General features: G+C 43.1%; 1 protein-coding gene and 1 long non-coding RNA gene across 2 annotated transcripts; both read right to left on the bottom strand.

Annotated features, from left to right (window-relative positions):
* Window positions 1–218: 218 nt before the first annotated feature.
* LOC112553933 lies at window positions 219–3247 on the bottom strand. Its single transcript, XR_003097176.1, has 3 exons — window positions 3045–3247; window positions 593–682; window positions 219–264 (listed from the first exon to the last, which is right to left on the bottom strand). It is a non-coding gene; the product is annotated as an uncharacterized LOC112553933 (long non-coding RNA).
* Window positions 3248–11508: 8261 nt separating this feature from the next.
* On the bottom strand, window positions 11509–17379 carry LOC112554580. The gene is made up of 2 exons (XM_025222420.1): window positions 16616–17379; window positions 11509–15110 (listed from the first exon to the last, which is right to left on the bottom strand). Exons 1-2 carry the CDS (start codon window positions 16982–16984, stop codon window positions 12072–12074), a joined length of 3408 nt encoding a protein of 1135 aa, XP_025078205.1. The 5' UTR covers window positions 16985–17379; the 3' UTR covers window positions 11509–12071.
* Window positions 17380–17407: the final 28 nt, after the last annotated feature.

The raw sequence follows: 17407 nt of genomic DNA, 5'->3' as shown, positions 1-17407 counted from the left end.
TGCAAATGCAATCTTTGTTGCATGAAACCCAACATCAGGAGATGAGAACTTATCAGAAGAACAGTTTTGTAAATATAATGCAACCATGTTAAGGTGATGCAACAGGGCTGGAATGGATGGATATACCATCACTGTTGGCATCATGCCGGGTTTTTTTTTTAATCATGTTGGGTTTGAACTCTGCATGTCGGCGAGCATGCTTGTTTAGATGGTCGCTGCGCATAAACTTTTTCTGGCAGATGGGACACTGGAAGTTCTTTTCCCCTGGAGAAATAATAATAATAAAAATCAGCCCACGTCATCAGCATTAACAAGTTAGCAAGTATTTTGCACTGATCTTCCACCATTCCCTACAGAAAGCAAAATTCTTGTACACTTGCTCAAAAACTATGGAACATATGATTACAATACAAATTCAACAGTTTCTAAGCTGATATCCTTGTCTCCCAATGATGTTCATACAAGGCATCATCACACAGAAAAACAAGCATTTATTCAAAAGCCCCGAAAGTGTGTGGTAAAATCTCAAACTTTATAACAACACAAAATGATTTCTTTTACAGCCTCCTTTCGCTTTATAATGCCAACATACCTGTATGTGTCCGATTGTGCCTGGCCAGTTCATCTGAGCGTGCAAATCTTTTATCACACCCAGTCCAAGTGCAAGGGAAGGGGCGTTCACCTGAAAATGATGACCATAATAACCATCAGATCGCAAAACCAGGATTTTTGTTTGAAACAACAATAGCAAAGTGTACAAGCTATAATGACAACCACCACAGATGTAGGAATGCGAATGGGCTCAACTTTCTTTTCCGCTGCCTTCACCAATACATCAGGTGGGCAGGGGAAGTTTTCCCACTACTGGCTCAATCAGGCCTTGAAGCAACCTTCTACTCTGCAATTAATAATGATACATTTCTTCTTCTCCTGTTATATCAGAAATGCTTTGAAATACTGTCAGTCTTCTGCTCCTAACCATATAGCAGATACGAGACAGAATACGCTGCTGTTGCCATGCCCCCAGAAACAAAAGGACCTCATTAACATAGGTATTCACTGAGGTGACTTGAATCAATGACCAATCACTTGTTAAAGAAACCCTTGAAAGATTTAATTCAGTATTGCTAAACTAGCTGCCTCTTTTACTACTAATATTCATGCATGCTCACAACATATAAGATTAACCACCAACCACACTCCAAAAAATATTTTTTTCTGCGTGCAGTTTTTCATGCAGAGGCCAAGAGTAAATACAGTCAGAAGAAGTGGCTGAGTTTTTTAAAAAGAGTTATGTAACACTGATCAAGCTGACCCCTTGCAAGCAGATATGGCCCTCGGCCTAAAACCAATTTACATCAACAGTTCACTACCTCGATTAATAAAAACACATCCACAGTTCACTTACTCTATTAATATAAAAGCTTTATTATCACTAAAGTTTTTTGTTTCCTTTTTATTTGCTAATCAGAGTTCAAAGCACTTTGGACAATTCATGCTCAGACACTGTTGTTGTTTTGTACAAGACATTTAAAGTCTGAGGAAAAGTTCAAGGTCGCATCTTTCTATTGTTCAGCAGAATCAAGAATGCTAGTACCAAAGAAACTCTGAATTGTGTTGTATGTTTACATTCTCTGACTGCCCACAAATCTCATGCTGACAAGCACTGTACATCAAAACTGTCTATGAAACATTTTTTACAGATGGGGAAAAATGTAAATAAGCCCAAGTTTTCTAGCTGACATCTAACAAAACATTTTTCATGACCTCAACTGTTTTCTTTCTTCACATATATTGTAACTCTACAGTATTCAAATGTTGATTAATGCAAAGCAGTCACAAGCAGCATTGTTATAAATGCCTATATATAAAACATCCTAAGAACAGCAGTAATACTAAAAATGGGCATCATTGAAGGAAAACCTCTACTTCATACACACTATCACTGTAATGATAATGAATGATGGCTAACTATTCTTACTAGGATAACACGACCTCTATTCTATGTAATTACTTCACAACAGCATGTATGATAATGACTGATTCAACTCTTGGTTATTTAATAAAGATTACTATTTCCTTAATAACCAACATATTACCTGCCCAGTATGACAGCAAGCTCATTAAAGTAACAACCTATAAAGCTGTTGTATGCTTGCCCCCCTTTTGACAGTGATCCCTTGTTTATCGCGGGAGATGCGTTCCAGAACCACCCATGATAGTAGAAAATCCACGAAATAGAAAATTAATTTATACACTATATACAGTCTTTAAAAACCCTCCCCCATACTTTTACGCTACATAAACCTTTTCCATTTCCTTAATAACCATTCCCACAGTTCTGCACATGCATTGTATCTTTACAGTAAATAAATGACGCATAATATGAACTGTACTGTAGAGTAATATAGTACCTGTAATAGAACAATAAACCAACAAAATCTCTCTCTGCCATACACATAACATAAAATATTGTACAATGTAATAATAATAATATACATAAAAGTACAAAAGCATACAGTAATAATAGAACAAGTATCAAATCTCTCACTTGCCTACACACATAACAAAAAATTAATTTTATTATTTATATTTCTTTATTGTTAGAATTAATATTAGTAATTAAATATATTTTTATATACTTTTTTCATCTAAAAATTCATAAAATATATTTTTTTGCCTGATCGAATTTCACAAAAAATCCACAAATTATTTTTCCCATTAATTTCTTATAAAAACTCGTGAAACAGTGAAGCTGTGAAATTTGAAGCACGAAGTGGCAAGGGATTACTGTACTCATCTAGGAAGGATAAATTTTAGGGGGAGGATGAGAATGCGAAAAAAAAGAAGTAACACTTTTCTAAAGACAAATAATGAAAAATTGGTTTTGAAATGTTAACAAATGTGGAAACTAACAGAACCTCTTGAAGCTGTGCATAAGTATTACAAAAGAGATAAATCAGTCACCCAACCTGCAGGTAGGACAAAGAATTCCCTTCCACTCCTTAAAACATCACTGCCATCAGTATTCAATAAAGGCTCACCGGCTCCAACAGTGCTGTGGTCTTTGTTACCTTTCTTCCACACGCCACCCCAAAAGACGAGGGCAGTGATGACTACCTGTGTCTCAAGGCTGATGCCAGGATTTCAAAGACAGCTTGAAGCTTTTACTTCAGTCTTAGAAAATGTCAGATGATTGCTAATTAGGCTGGTTAACACTATGAGGGAATCATTTGTGAAATGAATCACCCCCTCACCTTCAACTCGTTTCAACCACGGGAATATCTGTTGCTTAGCTGTTGCAAGATCGGCTTCCCTACTTTTGAAACCACCGCCGTTGAGCCGTGAGCCGGCATGGCGTCTAGCAACGTGGGTCAAAGGGGACATTAACACTAGCAGCAGGCAAGGAACAAAGAACCGCCAACACAGTACGATATTTGAATACAGGTGTTCTGATCCTGGGACCACGGGGAGAAAGGAGAAAGGGTGCAGGCGACCGAATGGGAGATGGTGGGATGGCGGGGGGGTTATTTTTCCGGCAACGCCACATGGAGTACCCGGCCGCCGCCATCTGGCACGCGCCAAGCACACGACTGGCCCCACGTCGAACAAAGATGCGGGGACACCGTTTTACCCCGGCCAACATGGCCCACCCTCCACACCTCTTCTGCCGCTACCTTAAATGAGACGCAATCTGCGTTCGCGAGAGGAGAATAACCACAAAACAATGGCATCAACCACCAACACCCATCGCCGATGGCAAGAAATTACAGTTTGCAAGCACGTGGCTGACACTAATGTCTGGGATCTTCAGCAGCCATACAGAAATCCTTAACAACATATATGTTAAATAAAAGGCATTATTCACAAGCATGCTTTCATTATTTCGATTTTTGAACGAGCTTTCAATGTGATGGAAGGGCAACAGACTGACAAAGGAAGGACGCGAGTGTCTTTTATTGTCTACCTAGAGATATTCTTCCAGTCTAGATGCTACGTTGACAGTATTCTCATTTCTTTAAGCCAATGTGTCTAAATGCACGAAAATAACCCCACAAGACATTGCTACTTGAAGGTGAATACAAAGAAATTATGCAATTGTCACACTCTAAAACATTTGACATTTTCTTTACCAGGTTAATCTTACTAAATCATTTCGGGATGATGTGGTGGGATGGGCCGAGAGAGAAGAAAACAAAAAAAAAACCTTAAAATAATAATTTAAAAATCCATCAAAAATCAAGAGAACGGTGATTGTGCTGTATTGCTACTTGAAGGTGAATACAAAAGGTGGTAAACAATGTATGAAAGGCTTCCCGAGAATTGCATCAACATTGAGAAATGGTTCGTAGCAACTCGCGGCTATTAATAAAGTCCAACGTTGTGGTTACGACGAAAAAAAAGGGCGTGTCGAACATGCAGTTGGTCTTCTCACGTTTGGTCGCACCCCTACAGTATTTTTCGGAAAATGTGGTACAAACTCTAGATAAAATTATGTATTTCACGAGCGATTTCAGAACAGAAAGTAGCTTTTGAAGGCAAAGTGGGGTACTACTACCCTGTTACGGTAGCGAGGGACTACAGGGCGGCTAAAATTAGCGCTCTCCTCACACAAAGCGGGAAGATAGAGGTCAGTCCTGCGCCGAGCATACAGCTGATGGCACAGCAAAGCACACGCCATCGATTTTTCTAGACCGATCCGCAACATCGCTTACTTCATTCACGTAACGCCTAAACACAACTTTCACTCTTATCCCCAGGCAAAAAATATTCCCCGTTCTTTCTAGACCAAAAGCAGTCACCTTTGTTCTGGAGGTAAGCGAGGGGGCAACGTGAGTGTCAGTTCGCTGAGCGAAGACCATGCCATGCGGTCGGCCCCCCCACCAAACCCCAAACAAAGAAATGGCGCGCTACGAACTTGCAGACAGTACAGAACGCACGTAGGCGTCGAGAAAACTCACCTGTGTGTGTTCGCTGGTGGGCTTTGAGATGAGAACTTTTGCCGTACACTTTATCGCAACCTTTGTACTGACATTTGTGCATTTTTTTGCCATCGTTCTTGCCTTGTCTGTCTCTTTTTGACGGCCAGTTGCAGGTAGGCGTGGTCATTGGTCCTTTGCCTCTCCTGGCCTTGGTGCCGCTGAGAGAATGGTAATTGTGCAAATCTGTGGCACGGTCTTTGTCCTCTGAATGATCGTCCAACACAGGTTCCTGTTGATATCTGCTCAGATCAGTCAGAATTCTCGCCAGCATAAACAAAGAATTTTGTCGCTGGCTTCTTTCTAAGGCTTTATTTTCTGGGGCAGCAGTATAGTTCGCATTTTCATCCGCGCCATGCTCTTCACATTTTATGGCACCACCGTCGGGAGTCAAATTGGACATGGCAAGCAAACCTTCTGCTGCCATGTTTCTTTCAAAATCTGCTCGGTTCCCCGTTAGTAATGTCATCTTTGGTGGAAGCAGCTCGGTCTGCGCCAAGGACACGCGAAACTGGCGAATGGGCGGGGAACCAAACGGTAGAGTTACACAAAGCAAATCCTCGTTCTACTCACGTCTGCTGGCCTCGTGTTCCGCGCGCCAAGCTCGACTCTGACGTCGATAGGTCAAGCCTTTCTGTACTTCCAATCTTGAATCAGTTTTTGCTCGACAGAAGCTCATCAAAGAAGCTGAACCATCTCAAGGTGGCACTAGGTACCACGGGACAAACGAAGGTTATTCCACAAAATCACAGCTGATCGCGCACACCAGCAATGGAGATGTGCTTGAGGCTGCCGCAGGACAACGAGTAATACACTTCGCTTGCGCCGCGTGCTGCGCTGTGGGCGTGCCTTCTTTCGAATCGGAAGTGACGTTTGGTTAGGCGCGCGGACTATCTTTCTGATTGGTCAAAATTTTTAAAGAAAGAAAAATAATATTGCGCGAATTACGATGAACCCTGCGAAACCGATGAAAGGTGAATGTGATCTTGAGAATGTAATCATATTAATAAAAATAGCTGACGATATTTTAAGTTAAAAATTAATGACTGAGAAATAGCTTCTGTATCGGTGCATTTGGAAACAACTACTAGCTGCTGAGAGCTAGCATGGTACCCGCTTGAGTCGTGGATGCTAGTGATGAGCCTAACAACGCAGTTATAATTATTAGTTACCTTTCTACTTACTATAAGATACCAGAGTCCGATATATTGTGAAATAAAAAAATAACATCTGCTTGTTCAAATAACAGTTTGATAATATATGTGTTAAAGCATTGCATAGTACGGTACATTGAGAATGTAACAACCGTACGTGTTACATCATGGACATGCATAGTAATACAAGTTCGTGGTTAGATTGCATCAGTTGACAAGACTTGTTCTTTATCACAAAAAGCCTAATCGACATTACTTTTCCTCAGTCACTTTAATTAGTATTTCTGTGAAATATATGAGCAAAAGCAGAAAAAATTTTTATTTCTTTCATAATTTCTGCGTTGTTTAGCTGGAGTAGAAATGAACATTAAACTGGCTTGCTTTCAGTTAACTAAAGAGTAATACTATTACTAGTATATACAGTAATCCCTCGCCACTTCGAGCTTCACCTTTTGCAGCTTCACTATTTTGCGGGGTTTTTTAATAATAAATTAATGGGAAAATGATTAACGAATTTTCTGGAAAATATATATATATATATTTTGTGAATTTTTAGATGAAAAAAAGCCCAAAGTGGATAAAAATATTAATATTAATTCTAACAATAAAGAAATATTATAAATAACAAAAATTAATATGAATTACAGTAAATAGTACATGTATTTACTCTAACAGCAAATTGAATTGTTTAGACTTTTTTGGAAGATGATATTTACATTTATCTCCCTCTGTACTCCAATGTACATAACTTTTTGTTTAATTTAAGAACACTAGGCAGCCTGCACCTGGTTTTTATATTTCCACAAATTGATCAAAATAGAAAACCATGACAAACATACATTTTGTTTAGCACATGCCAGTTTCTAGTGGAAGAGCGCAGTTATCTATTTTATGTATGTTTGTTAGTAAAAATAAGAACATACACACTATTTATAGCACATGGAAAAAAATCGAGAACTGCATCATATATTTCATAAACTGAGATACTTTTTCAGTGATGATATAAATAAAGGTGTACTGTGATGCATGTGATTAAGCAATCTTAACTTTGTGTCAAGGTGGTTTAATGAGCATTGTTTTTCTATATATTTGATTGCTTTCAAAATAATGTGTAATAAAAACTGCCTAATATTCTCAGAATATCATGCTTATTGTCTGGTAAAAGCAAACAAAACTCTAAGATAAGCCTCAGGAATATTTTATTTAACAACCTTCTAAATAATGTGGATAATTGATACATGCACATATGTATATACGTAACATCATACATGTATTTTTGCATGAAATCAAGAATATTTCTTTATTGAGTATGGAACAAGTTCAATCCATTAGTGCATCATCTGATAGTGCTTTTGTGCCTCTGGTCTTGTGCATTGAAAATTGTGCGATTTCAGCTAGGTTCAGGTCCTCTTGATTTTTTTATGTTTTTATTCACCATTTTGTAGTGACATAAAATTTGATATTAACTACTTGTATATTCTTGTAAAAGTACTAAAAAGTAATTTTTAGAAATAAATTCTTAACATGTTGCAGGCGTTTTAAAAATGTTGTTTTAGTCAGACTTCTCACTTTCGTTGGCGAAAAATGATTATTCATAATAAAACAGGCGTCCGGTACACTGACTGACCCGCTTCTCCGATTTTTGTAAAGTGTACGCGAATCAGAGAGCGTAAATCTACTCTCTCTCTCTGCGCGAATAAAGATGTTGAAAGGGAGACTAACGTTACTAATGTTGGAGCAGTGAACGGTTACGTCCCTTGACAGAAGAACCGATGAACAAACACGTTTTACGTTTTGATGCGTATATATAACATCCACTGTGTACCATTTCAAGAACTTGACAGCTTTCCGCCACGAACTGCTGGGTGTAAGGTGACTGACACATGCATCTGTTCCGTTAAGTAGCTGTAATGAGTGCCTAGCAGATATAGAGTATCATTGAGCGCAAAGATATATTTAGCACAATGGAACGTGATCCGAACTGTCATCTTCTATCTGCAGTCGAGGAGAAGCTCTCATCGTTCGAGAATACCAACACGATGTCGTATGTCTGGCCACGCGGCGCAACCGGCCATTAAGACGTTCATCTCGGAAGCTGCGCGTTTTGCCTCCCTTTATGATCAGTTACATCAGGGGTCTCAAACTCGCGGCCCGCGGGCCAACTGCGGCCCGCCGGACAAAAGTTTGCGGCCCCCACCTCAATATCAAAGTTTCATGTTAGTACGGCCCGAGTTTGATACTGTTATATCTTCTCCTCTCTCGCTCCCACAGAGGCAGCCCAACGTGTCTTATTTGCACAGAGAAAGTTGCAGTGCACAAAGAATACAATTTGAAACGTCATTACACAACTAGACATGCTGAGGAGTATGCAAAATACCAGGGAGATGAGAGAGTCAGCCGGGTTGCTAATCTTAAAACACATCTACTGAGGCAACAAAATTTCTTTAAGAAAGCAACCAAAGAGAATGACGCAGCAGTCGAAGCTAGCTACGTGGTTAGTGAGATGATTGCTAAAGCAGGAAAGCCATTCAAAGAAGGTGAATTTTTAAAAATGTGCATATTACAGGCTGCATGTATTGTCTGTCCAGAAAAGAAAGGTCAGTTTAGCAACATCAGCCTTTCTGCCAACACCGTAGCAGAGCGCATTTCTGAAATGTCAAGTGACATTTATGATCAACTGTGTGAGAAAGCAAAATGTTTCATATATATTATTTCATATTGTATACTCAGTCGCTCTTGATGAGACCACAGACATCACCGACACTGCCCAACTCGCAGTCTTTGTCCGCGGTGTTGATGACACTTTTGAAGTCATAGAGGAGTTGCTCACAGTGATTCCAATGCATGGCCAGACCACAGCTCAGGAGATATTTCACCAGCTGTGTGATGCCATTGAGAATGCTGGTTTGCCTTGGAGGAGGTTTGTTGGAATAACAACTGATGGAGCGCCATCAATGACAGGGAGGACTGGTGGCACTTGTTCAAAAAAAAACAAACAAAAAAAAAACCAAACAAACTGGAAGAGGAAGGTGTGGAGGAGGCCATTGCTCTGCACTGCATTATTCATCAGCAGGCCCTTTGCAGCAAATGCCTGAAGTTTGACAATGTGATGTCTTTCGTTGTGAAATGTATCAACCAAATCAGATCCAGGGGCTTAAAGCACAGAAGGTTTCGTGCTTTTTTTAGAGGAAATGGAGTCAGAATATGGGGATGTGCTCTGCTTCACCGAGGTACATTGACTCAGCAGGGGAAACATATTGAAGAGATTTTTTGAGTTGAGAGCCGAAGTGAAAGCCTTCATGGAGAAAGATGGGGTTGGTGTTCCTGTGCTAAGTGATCCAAAATGGCTCATGGACTTAGTTTTTTTGGTTGATATGACACATGAGCTTAACGTACTGAACAAGAAGCTACAAGGTCAGGGGCAACTTGTCAGTGCTGCCTATGACAACGTGAGAGCATTCTCTACAAAACTTGTTATGGAAAGCCCAGCTTTTTCAGACAGACCTTTGCCATTTCCCAGCATGCAAGGCACTCATGGATGCAGGCACACCGTTCAGTGGTGAAGAGAATGTGGATGTCATTTTGAAGCTACAGGAGGAATTCGATCACAGATTTGCGGATTTCAAGACGCACAGCACCACATTTCAAATTTTTGAGGACCCTACTCCTTTTATGTACAAGATGCTCCTCCTGTGCTTCAAATGGAGCTCATTGACCTGCAGTGCAACTCTGAACTCAAAGCCAAGTTCAGGGAGGTGAGTGGAAAAGCAGACAAGCTCGGGCAATTTTTGAGAGAATTGCCCCCTAGCTTCCCTGAGCTTTCCCGAATGTTCAAGCGGACCATGTGTCTTTTGGGAGCACATACTTGTGCGAAAAGCTCTTCTCTACCTTGAACTGCAATAAGTCCAAGTACAGATCCAGACTTACTGATGAGCATCTTCAAGCCGTACTGAGGGTCTCAACTGCTTCCTCCCTTAAGCCAAATGTGGCTTGGCTATGTGAGAGTAAGCGCTGCCAGATCTCTAGCAGCAGGAAGTAGGCAGAAAAAGCCATGTTCAGAACAGTTTATGTTCAATGTTCCATTCATGTTCAGAAAGTTAAATGTTAAAGAAATGCTAATACAGACATTTGAATCTGAATAATAATAATTACATTTCTCTGTTCAGCAACTATATTTTCTTCAGTCTTCTATGTCTGCTGTATTATTATTATATTTTCATTTTCAATTTATTCATTTATTACTGATTGATTTATTTTTTTCTTATGAATTTGTTAATTTATTTTTAATTTTTAACACAAAAATCAGATGAAAAAATAAGACATTTGATAACATTGGAATGTTTTTGTAAGAGCTTTTCTTGTGGAAAACCTGATGCGGCCCGGCCTCATCCAGACTCTGCCTCCAGTGGCCCCCGGGTAAATTGAGTTTGATACCCCTGAGTTACATCAAATCTCCCTACTATGCCACCCCGCTACTATATGCCACTCTCGATATTATACCACTTTAAGCAGGGTGGAGGCTGGCAATGAGGGTGGGTGGATGTTCGCTGGCCGGGTGACAGCCCCGTGACAGAGGGAGAGCGGGGTCGACTAGCGACAGGATGCAGGTGCGCGGATGTGGTTGGGAGGGGTGCAGGATGAAGAGGTGAGGTGGAGAATGAGAGGTGACGGCTATCGCCAGCCGACGATTCTTGAGAGCTTTGAACTCACGGGTAAATTGAGCAAATAAAGCCGTTTGTAAGAACCCTCGTTATTATGCCACTCTTGCTTACTATGCTACTTTTGCTCGGTCCCGGTAGGTGGCATAGTAGCGAGATTTGACTGTATCTCCCTTTTTCTCTGGCGACGGGCCCGTGCGTGTTGCCGAAGAACTTGTAGCGACCCGCAGCAGCGCTTGGCGAAAACTTTGTTTGGTCTCTTCTTCGATGGCATGTCTTGGCTGCGCCCTTTCATTTTTCAGTCGCAGTAAGAAAGTAGTCGAGAAACCCAGTGATATTGATGACTGTGTGCGGGTGTTTTATAACGCGCCGAAAAAAAGATACAGTTACAACGACCGAATACTTTCTCTCCCTGTCTCTCCTTCTTACATACACACATGCTTTCTGTGGCGTGGACTGCACAAGTCGTCTTAGTTTATCATTATTAAAAACATAGCACAGTTTTTGTCACCACAGTTCAGGCAGCACCTGAAATTTGTGCGTATTTACGTTTGGTTTTGGGTGAACAGGACAGGAGTTATATTGTCCATCTCACAGCGAAAATTAATTACACGTGACTTTAAGTAGCGCAAGCTGAAACGGGGTACTGGGGCCGAACATAAAATAAACTAGCACAACATTCGTCCTTTAGTACAGTAATTTCTATGACACATTACACATCAGGTATTATTTAATTGTTTTCAAAAACCACCAGTGCTGCTTCCGATTTTAAGCACATTTTCAAAACAGAAATAAAACAGAGACAAAACTTACGACTGTAAGACTTTTCCCCGCAGGCAGGCTTGGGGTTAGTTGAACACGCCAAGTTAGTAGGCAGTGCACAACAATAACAGAAGTAAAAGTTTTGAAAATAAGCTCTGCAGATAGTATGGATATATGGTGTTATTTTTTTCTGGGCCTTACACAATCACTGGCTTCAAGCAAGCGCAGTTACAACTGCTTGTCGCTCGTGATTAGCCTCAATATGATAGGAGAAGTGACAAAGTGTCTATCTTGGTAGAGCCCATCCCTCTTCTTCCAGTTGGTAGTTTATCGAGCCTCCCCCCTCTGCATCCTATCTGCAGCAAACAGACGTTGGTACCAACCCACCAAAGACCACAGGGTAATCTTACTCTTTTCGCTTCGCTCTGCCAATTTTCGGTGTGCACTAGTCTGTCCAGTGCGATCACCTTATAATCTGAAGATGGTTTTCACTTATCTGGCGACATGGTGAACCCCCTTCAGTTAGAATTTAGAAGAGCAGTGTCACTGAAACAGGGCGAAGATGCAGTATTCTCTTCGCTATAGGCAATTTGTAGTTCGCTGCCAGAACAGTCAGTGTTATCGTGCACATCACTAAAAGGCGAGGCCATGTTCTCATCAATGGAACAGGCGTTTTCGCTAAGCAGATAACTTGCAGAAGCTTCCACTCTATTGTGCAGGCCATCAACAGACGAGGACACGTTCTCATTACTAAAGGAGACGTTTTCCCCAAGCACGTCATCGCCAGAAAGGTCGTGCAAGACATCAGCAGACGAGGCCGTGTGCACGCATAAAAAGCAGACGCTTTCGGTAAGTACACCGCTTCTGGAACGATCCACGTTATCGTCCGAGCTCATCGTCTCGCAGGAAGGATTATTAGAGACGGAGCACTCGTTAGGAGCGTTCAAAAGTCCCAACAGATTTTCGACGACGACCTCAAGCTGATCGAAGGCCTCCGAAATACTCATAGTCGTGGAGAAGATTTCAAGCAGAGAGGAGGTGGAACTTCCCGAAAGGGGGGTCGCTACATCCTGCCGAAGCTCCTCGGAGGCTGAGGAGTCAGCCAGCTTTACCACGTCTGTCCAGGAGAGGTCGTGACCTGGCTTTACGGCCACATCCGATTCTACGCCGACGTCTTCACATCTCTCGCCTTCCCAGTCGTGTTTTTTCTCGTGTAGCTGCTGTCGCTCGCGATCTCTCCACGCAGGCGAATAAGAAGCGAGCCCCGAGTCACTCCGTTGGTCGCAGATCGACTCGGCAGGCTGCGGGCTGTCACAGTTGTCATGAGAAAGTTTGTGCGGGAGTGCCGAGGACACGAGTTGATGCTCGATGTGTTCCAGGTATCGCAGGGCGTATTTGCCCAAGGAACGACTGTTCTTCCGGATGCGAGGGAGCAGGCTTTGCAATTGAGATTTTGATTTATTTTCTCTTTGTGTTTCTATCTGCTCTTGTGGTGACGTTACTTCCAGCAGTCGTGAATGGACAAGATTGTTTTTTTCTAGTTGCTCCACTGCCCTTTGTTCTATCCCCTCGGACGACACTTCCAGCAATATCGTAGACGAAGAGTCTTGAAGAGAAAGAAGAGAGGCATTTTTTTCTAGTGGTTCTGCTGCCGTGTACTCTGACTGTTGCACCGCGTTTTCCAGGATTCTTGGAGAGATGGGTGCTTGCAACGATGTTGCCGATTCGGATCCGGATATAAGACTATCTTGCTCTTCACTTTTCTGTTTGCTTTCGACAGGAGTAGTATCTGAACTGATGGCTCTGTCACTGAGCATCGGCTCCGAATTTAGTACAGGACCAATTTCTGTTTCCAGAATTCTTGAAGGAGGAGGATTTTGAAAGGTCGATTCGGATACAGAGACAAGCCTATCTTGTTTGGTTGAATTGGTATCTGAACTAGCAACGATGTCACCAAGCAGCGGTTGTGAATTGGTTGCAGGAACAATTTGTAATTTCAGGACATTTGAAGTAGGAGTGGTTTCAAAAGATAGAGCCAGTATGGTTCCACAGCTAAGAGACTCTTTCTCTTCAGACGTTGTTACCTTTTTGACTGGAGTAGCGTCTAAACGGATGACATTCTCACACATCGGCTTTTCTGAATGTGTTATAAGACTCATTTTTACTTCCATTAATTCGCCAGCTTCCAATTGTTCTTTTTCTTGTACGTCATTTCCTTTAATATTCTCTTGCAATCTGACACTTTGGTCAGTAAACGTGGGTCCCAAGTTTTTAGTTTGACGCGTTTCACCTTCCCATTCCATCTGCCCTCCCGGCTGGTCTTGAATGTCATTTCCCAAATCATCGCCTTGTGACGCGTCGACACAAGTCCACCCCACGTGCTTCTTCAGTCTGCATCTAGCTGGAATCGGGGCTCGCATAGTGTCCTGGCGGACGTGGCAAGAAATGGGCATCATCAGGGATCCCGCAAGCTGGTCAGCATCGCATATTTCTTCCACATTGATGAAATTACTATTACCCGCCACCACATAGTGCCCTTGTTCTTTGGGGCGCGCTCCGAGTTCCGCTTCTGCATGCCACGGGAGGCAGTATTTCAACGCAGAAGGTGAAATGGCATGTCTTGATAAAGTGTGAGTGTTATCAGTTGGAGCTAGCTCGACGTGAGGATAAAAGACATCGCCATTGGAATGTTGCTTTTGGATCCGCAGTGCTTCCCCTGGGTAGGTTAGAGGGTTCCCTTCAGCAGGCTTGCCCCTGTCGAACTGATCTGTTGTGAAATAATGTCCTTGCTGGCTGCCAGTCGAGCTGAAATGGTCTGGTGGTATCGCCTGCTCGAAATGTTCACCTTGCAGAGGATTCCATTCGTTTTCTTCTGCCTGTTCTTGGCTGGAAGGTAACTGGTATGTTTTATTTGGAGATCCGGTTGAAAAACGATCAGAATCGAAACTCATGTCACAGCCCATTAAAAAGGCCGTGGTGCTTCTCATCTGCTCAAGCTGCATAACAGGTTCGGGTAACTGGACACTGGGGGCAGTCGCAGACGAATTCAGCAGCTCTGTGGTCATCGCCTTCTTCTGGGATAGCGGCAGAGGCTCTTCTAACTTTCTGTGTTTAACAGCTCTTCTCTGCACTCGGCTTCTGTTGAATCCTTTTTTCCGGGGATCTATTTCTTGAATTATGCAGTAACTCGTTACACATTGTTGTCGAAGGGAGGTAACTCCATCGGCCATCCACATCCGAAAGTCATCCAGTTCAGGAGATTTAGTCGGGACCTCTTGGTCGTGAACGTCACCCAGACCCCCAAGTTGCTGCGGTAGGGTTTGCTTGCAACCATCCGGTGTTTTTTTCCTTGGACGCGAGAGTCCACGTGATAAGGGTGGTGGCGATGTGCTCTTATCTTTGATGCAGTTATCCATCGGCAGCCTTGACTTAGGTCTCCACTCGGTCGACAGCGAAGGGGCAATGGTGCAGGTCTGAAAGCTCTCGCAAGAAGACTCGAAGAATAAATCGTAAGCACCATGTCTGTCCGGCGCATTTTGAGAGTCTGCCCGTAGGATCTGTCAAAAACAGAAAGAAAGTAACCATTAGTGACCATTCATTTATTTACTGGGTACCATTTGACAAACGTTTATGCTGGCCCGCCGATATTGGTCGCTGTGGCAAATAACTGAATAGATGCAGCGGTTAGGCTGCTCATTCGGGCCTGTCTTGGTGGTGAGCAGGTTCTGCAAGGAACAACCAGTGCACTCCTTCATGTATACAAGCCAGTTCTTCCTTTGTCCACCTTGTCGTTGGTGTACTTTTCCAGCCTAGGCACTATTACTTAAAGTGTCGTACCAGGTATCTTGCAGAACCAGACCAACTTGCACCGCTTCACTGTTGCAAAAGTGGTTTCCCGGTGACCCACGAGGGTGGCGGGCATTAGTTTTTTGTTCCATGCAGAAGATTCGTAACAGCATCCTCGGACACTTGGTCTCCAAATCCTGGATTCTCCTCTTTGCATCGGCAAGCAGAGTCCACTTGTACAATTTGTGCTTAGTAGCAAACTTGATGGTGTTGCTGCACTGCATGCTCTCCAGGATGGCCATTGGCGCTGTTGCAGTACTGATGCACATGTCTGCAATGAGGCTGCCATGTTTGAAAAGGGTAACTCGTAGATACTTCAAGGTGTTCACGTCCTCGAGCTGTACTCCGTGTAGATCTCTGCGTTGTTGTTGCGTTGGTGTTAACCACGACCTTGCCTATAACAGTACTTACCTCCATTTCACATGCATGTCAGCATGTTGGTAAGGTCTTGCACTTTGTTGTTGATGCCCGCCATAAAATCCTTGTCGTCTGCAAGTTGTACAGAGGCCTCCCACCAGTGGATAACGAAGTATGATGGCAGTGGAGGTTCCTCGCGTAGTTCAACCTGTTTTTCAGCAGTAAAGCTGATGCAATTCTGAATTACTTTCAGGATGAGGTTATCTTACAATGATTCTGTAGTTTTAACACTGTTTCCTTGTCCATTGGAGTTTTTGGCATTCCCCAGCTCATTCAAACATAGTATCCGATGTAGGTGTCTGGATTGGCATAATCTAATGAAGACATTTTCTGGTTAATCAGTTCTATACAGGCACAGTAGTCCTCGGGTTTGGTGCACAATCGTCTGTTCGAGGCATGCCCTTGCCTATGACTTGGGTAACCTCTCGTGGCTACTGAGCCAAGAAGTAACTGATATTAGCAGGCAAGATAAAAGGACAAGTAAGGGTTGAATGGCTTCCACCTGCGGTAAAACATTTACGTTTATGGCTTGTAAATCATTTATGACCATTTACTTCTGTAATAAGGCGTATACCTCAGAACTTTTCTCTTTCAAAAAACAACATGTCTTATATTGTTGAAACTGAGAGGGCGATTGAAATAAATATTAACACACTTGGATCATGCACAGGGGGACTGAATTTCTTCACCTACTTTTAAAGCACGGTTAAGGTGCATACCCTTCATTATTATTTTTTCAATCTTCCAGGTCAGCTACTCAACTTCCACACCTTAGCGGCCTAGAAACGTGCTCACGTACCTCCTTTGTCACTTCCCGAAAAGGCGGCAGAGAAGCTTCCGAGACATTGAACGGCGAGGGAAGAGACAGGCGCAGATCTTTTTTGAATATATCGGACTCACTCCATCCAGCCTCCCGTGCGCATCCATCTCCATCGATGTCGCTGCCGCAGCCGCCGGAGGCGCAGACGGCCGGGTGCACCCTCATCAAATCTCGCTCCGACTCCCAGGGCAGGAAATCGGACATTGGCATGAGTTCCGGCTGATCCTCAACAGGCGGCGTGAAATAGTCCTCCCACCACCAGTGCTGTCCCATGCTCAGCAGTCGTCTGCGCAAGACGTGGAAAACGATGGGAATGAACAGACTGGCTGCCAGGATGGGCATGGCCATTTCTTGTCACCGTTTCTATGGACGCCAGATGTCGTGCCGGACGTGGGGTGGAGAGCGAGAAGTTGTCTTTACCGCCCGGCATGGGGTGGAGAGCGAAGAAGAGTCTCTGGCCATCAGCAATGGTGGCATGGCGTCACAGCACGTGAGAACGGCGTGCGAGTCAGTCGGGAACAAGCGGCCGCAACCGCTCAGGTGAGCGGGGAAATGGACTTCCGGCGGCGTTTTCACTCCTCCCAGACTCGACTTCCCACTTGGTCGCCCCGTCTCTACCTATGTTTCTTAGGGCTTCTGACGTCACACGCGAGAGCGTGACGTAAAATATTTTTGACGTCGACTAAATGATGGGTGGAAGGACGGTCACGTGATGGACTCCTTGCCGACGTCACACTCGAGAGCGTGACGTAAACTAGTTTTGACGTCTAC

This window comes from Pomacea canaliculata, linkage group LG13 (genome assembly GCF_003073045.1).
Source record: "Pomacea canaliculata isolate SZHN2017 linkage group LG13, ASM307304v1, whole genome shotgun sequence".
In the NCBI taxonomy this organism is placed as follows: domain Eukaryota; kingdom Metazoa; phylum Mollusca; class Gastropoda; order Architaenioglossa; family Ampullariidae; genus Pomacea; species Pomacea canaliculata.
Note: the sequence above shows the minus strand (reverse complement) of the source record. Positions and strands in the feature narration are given on the sequence as shown.

Coding starts and splice junctions, on each gene's coding strand:
- LOC112554580 (XM_025222420.1), bottom strand. CDS start 16,984: ATGGCCATGCCCATCCTGGCAGCCAGTCTGTTCATTCCCATCGTTTTC. Junction 15,111..16,615: donor TTCGGGAAGTGACAAAGGAG/GTACGTGAGCAC, acceptor TGTTTTTGACAG/ATCCTACGGGCAGACTCTCA.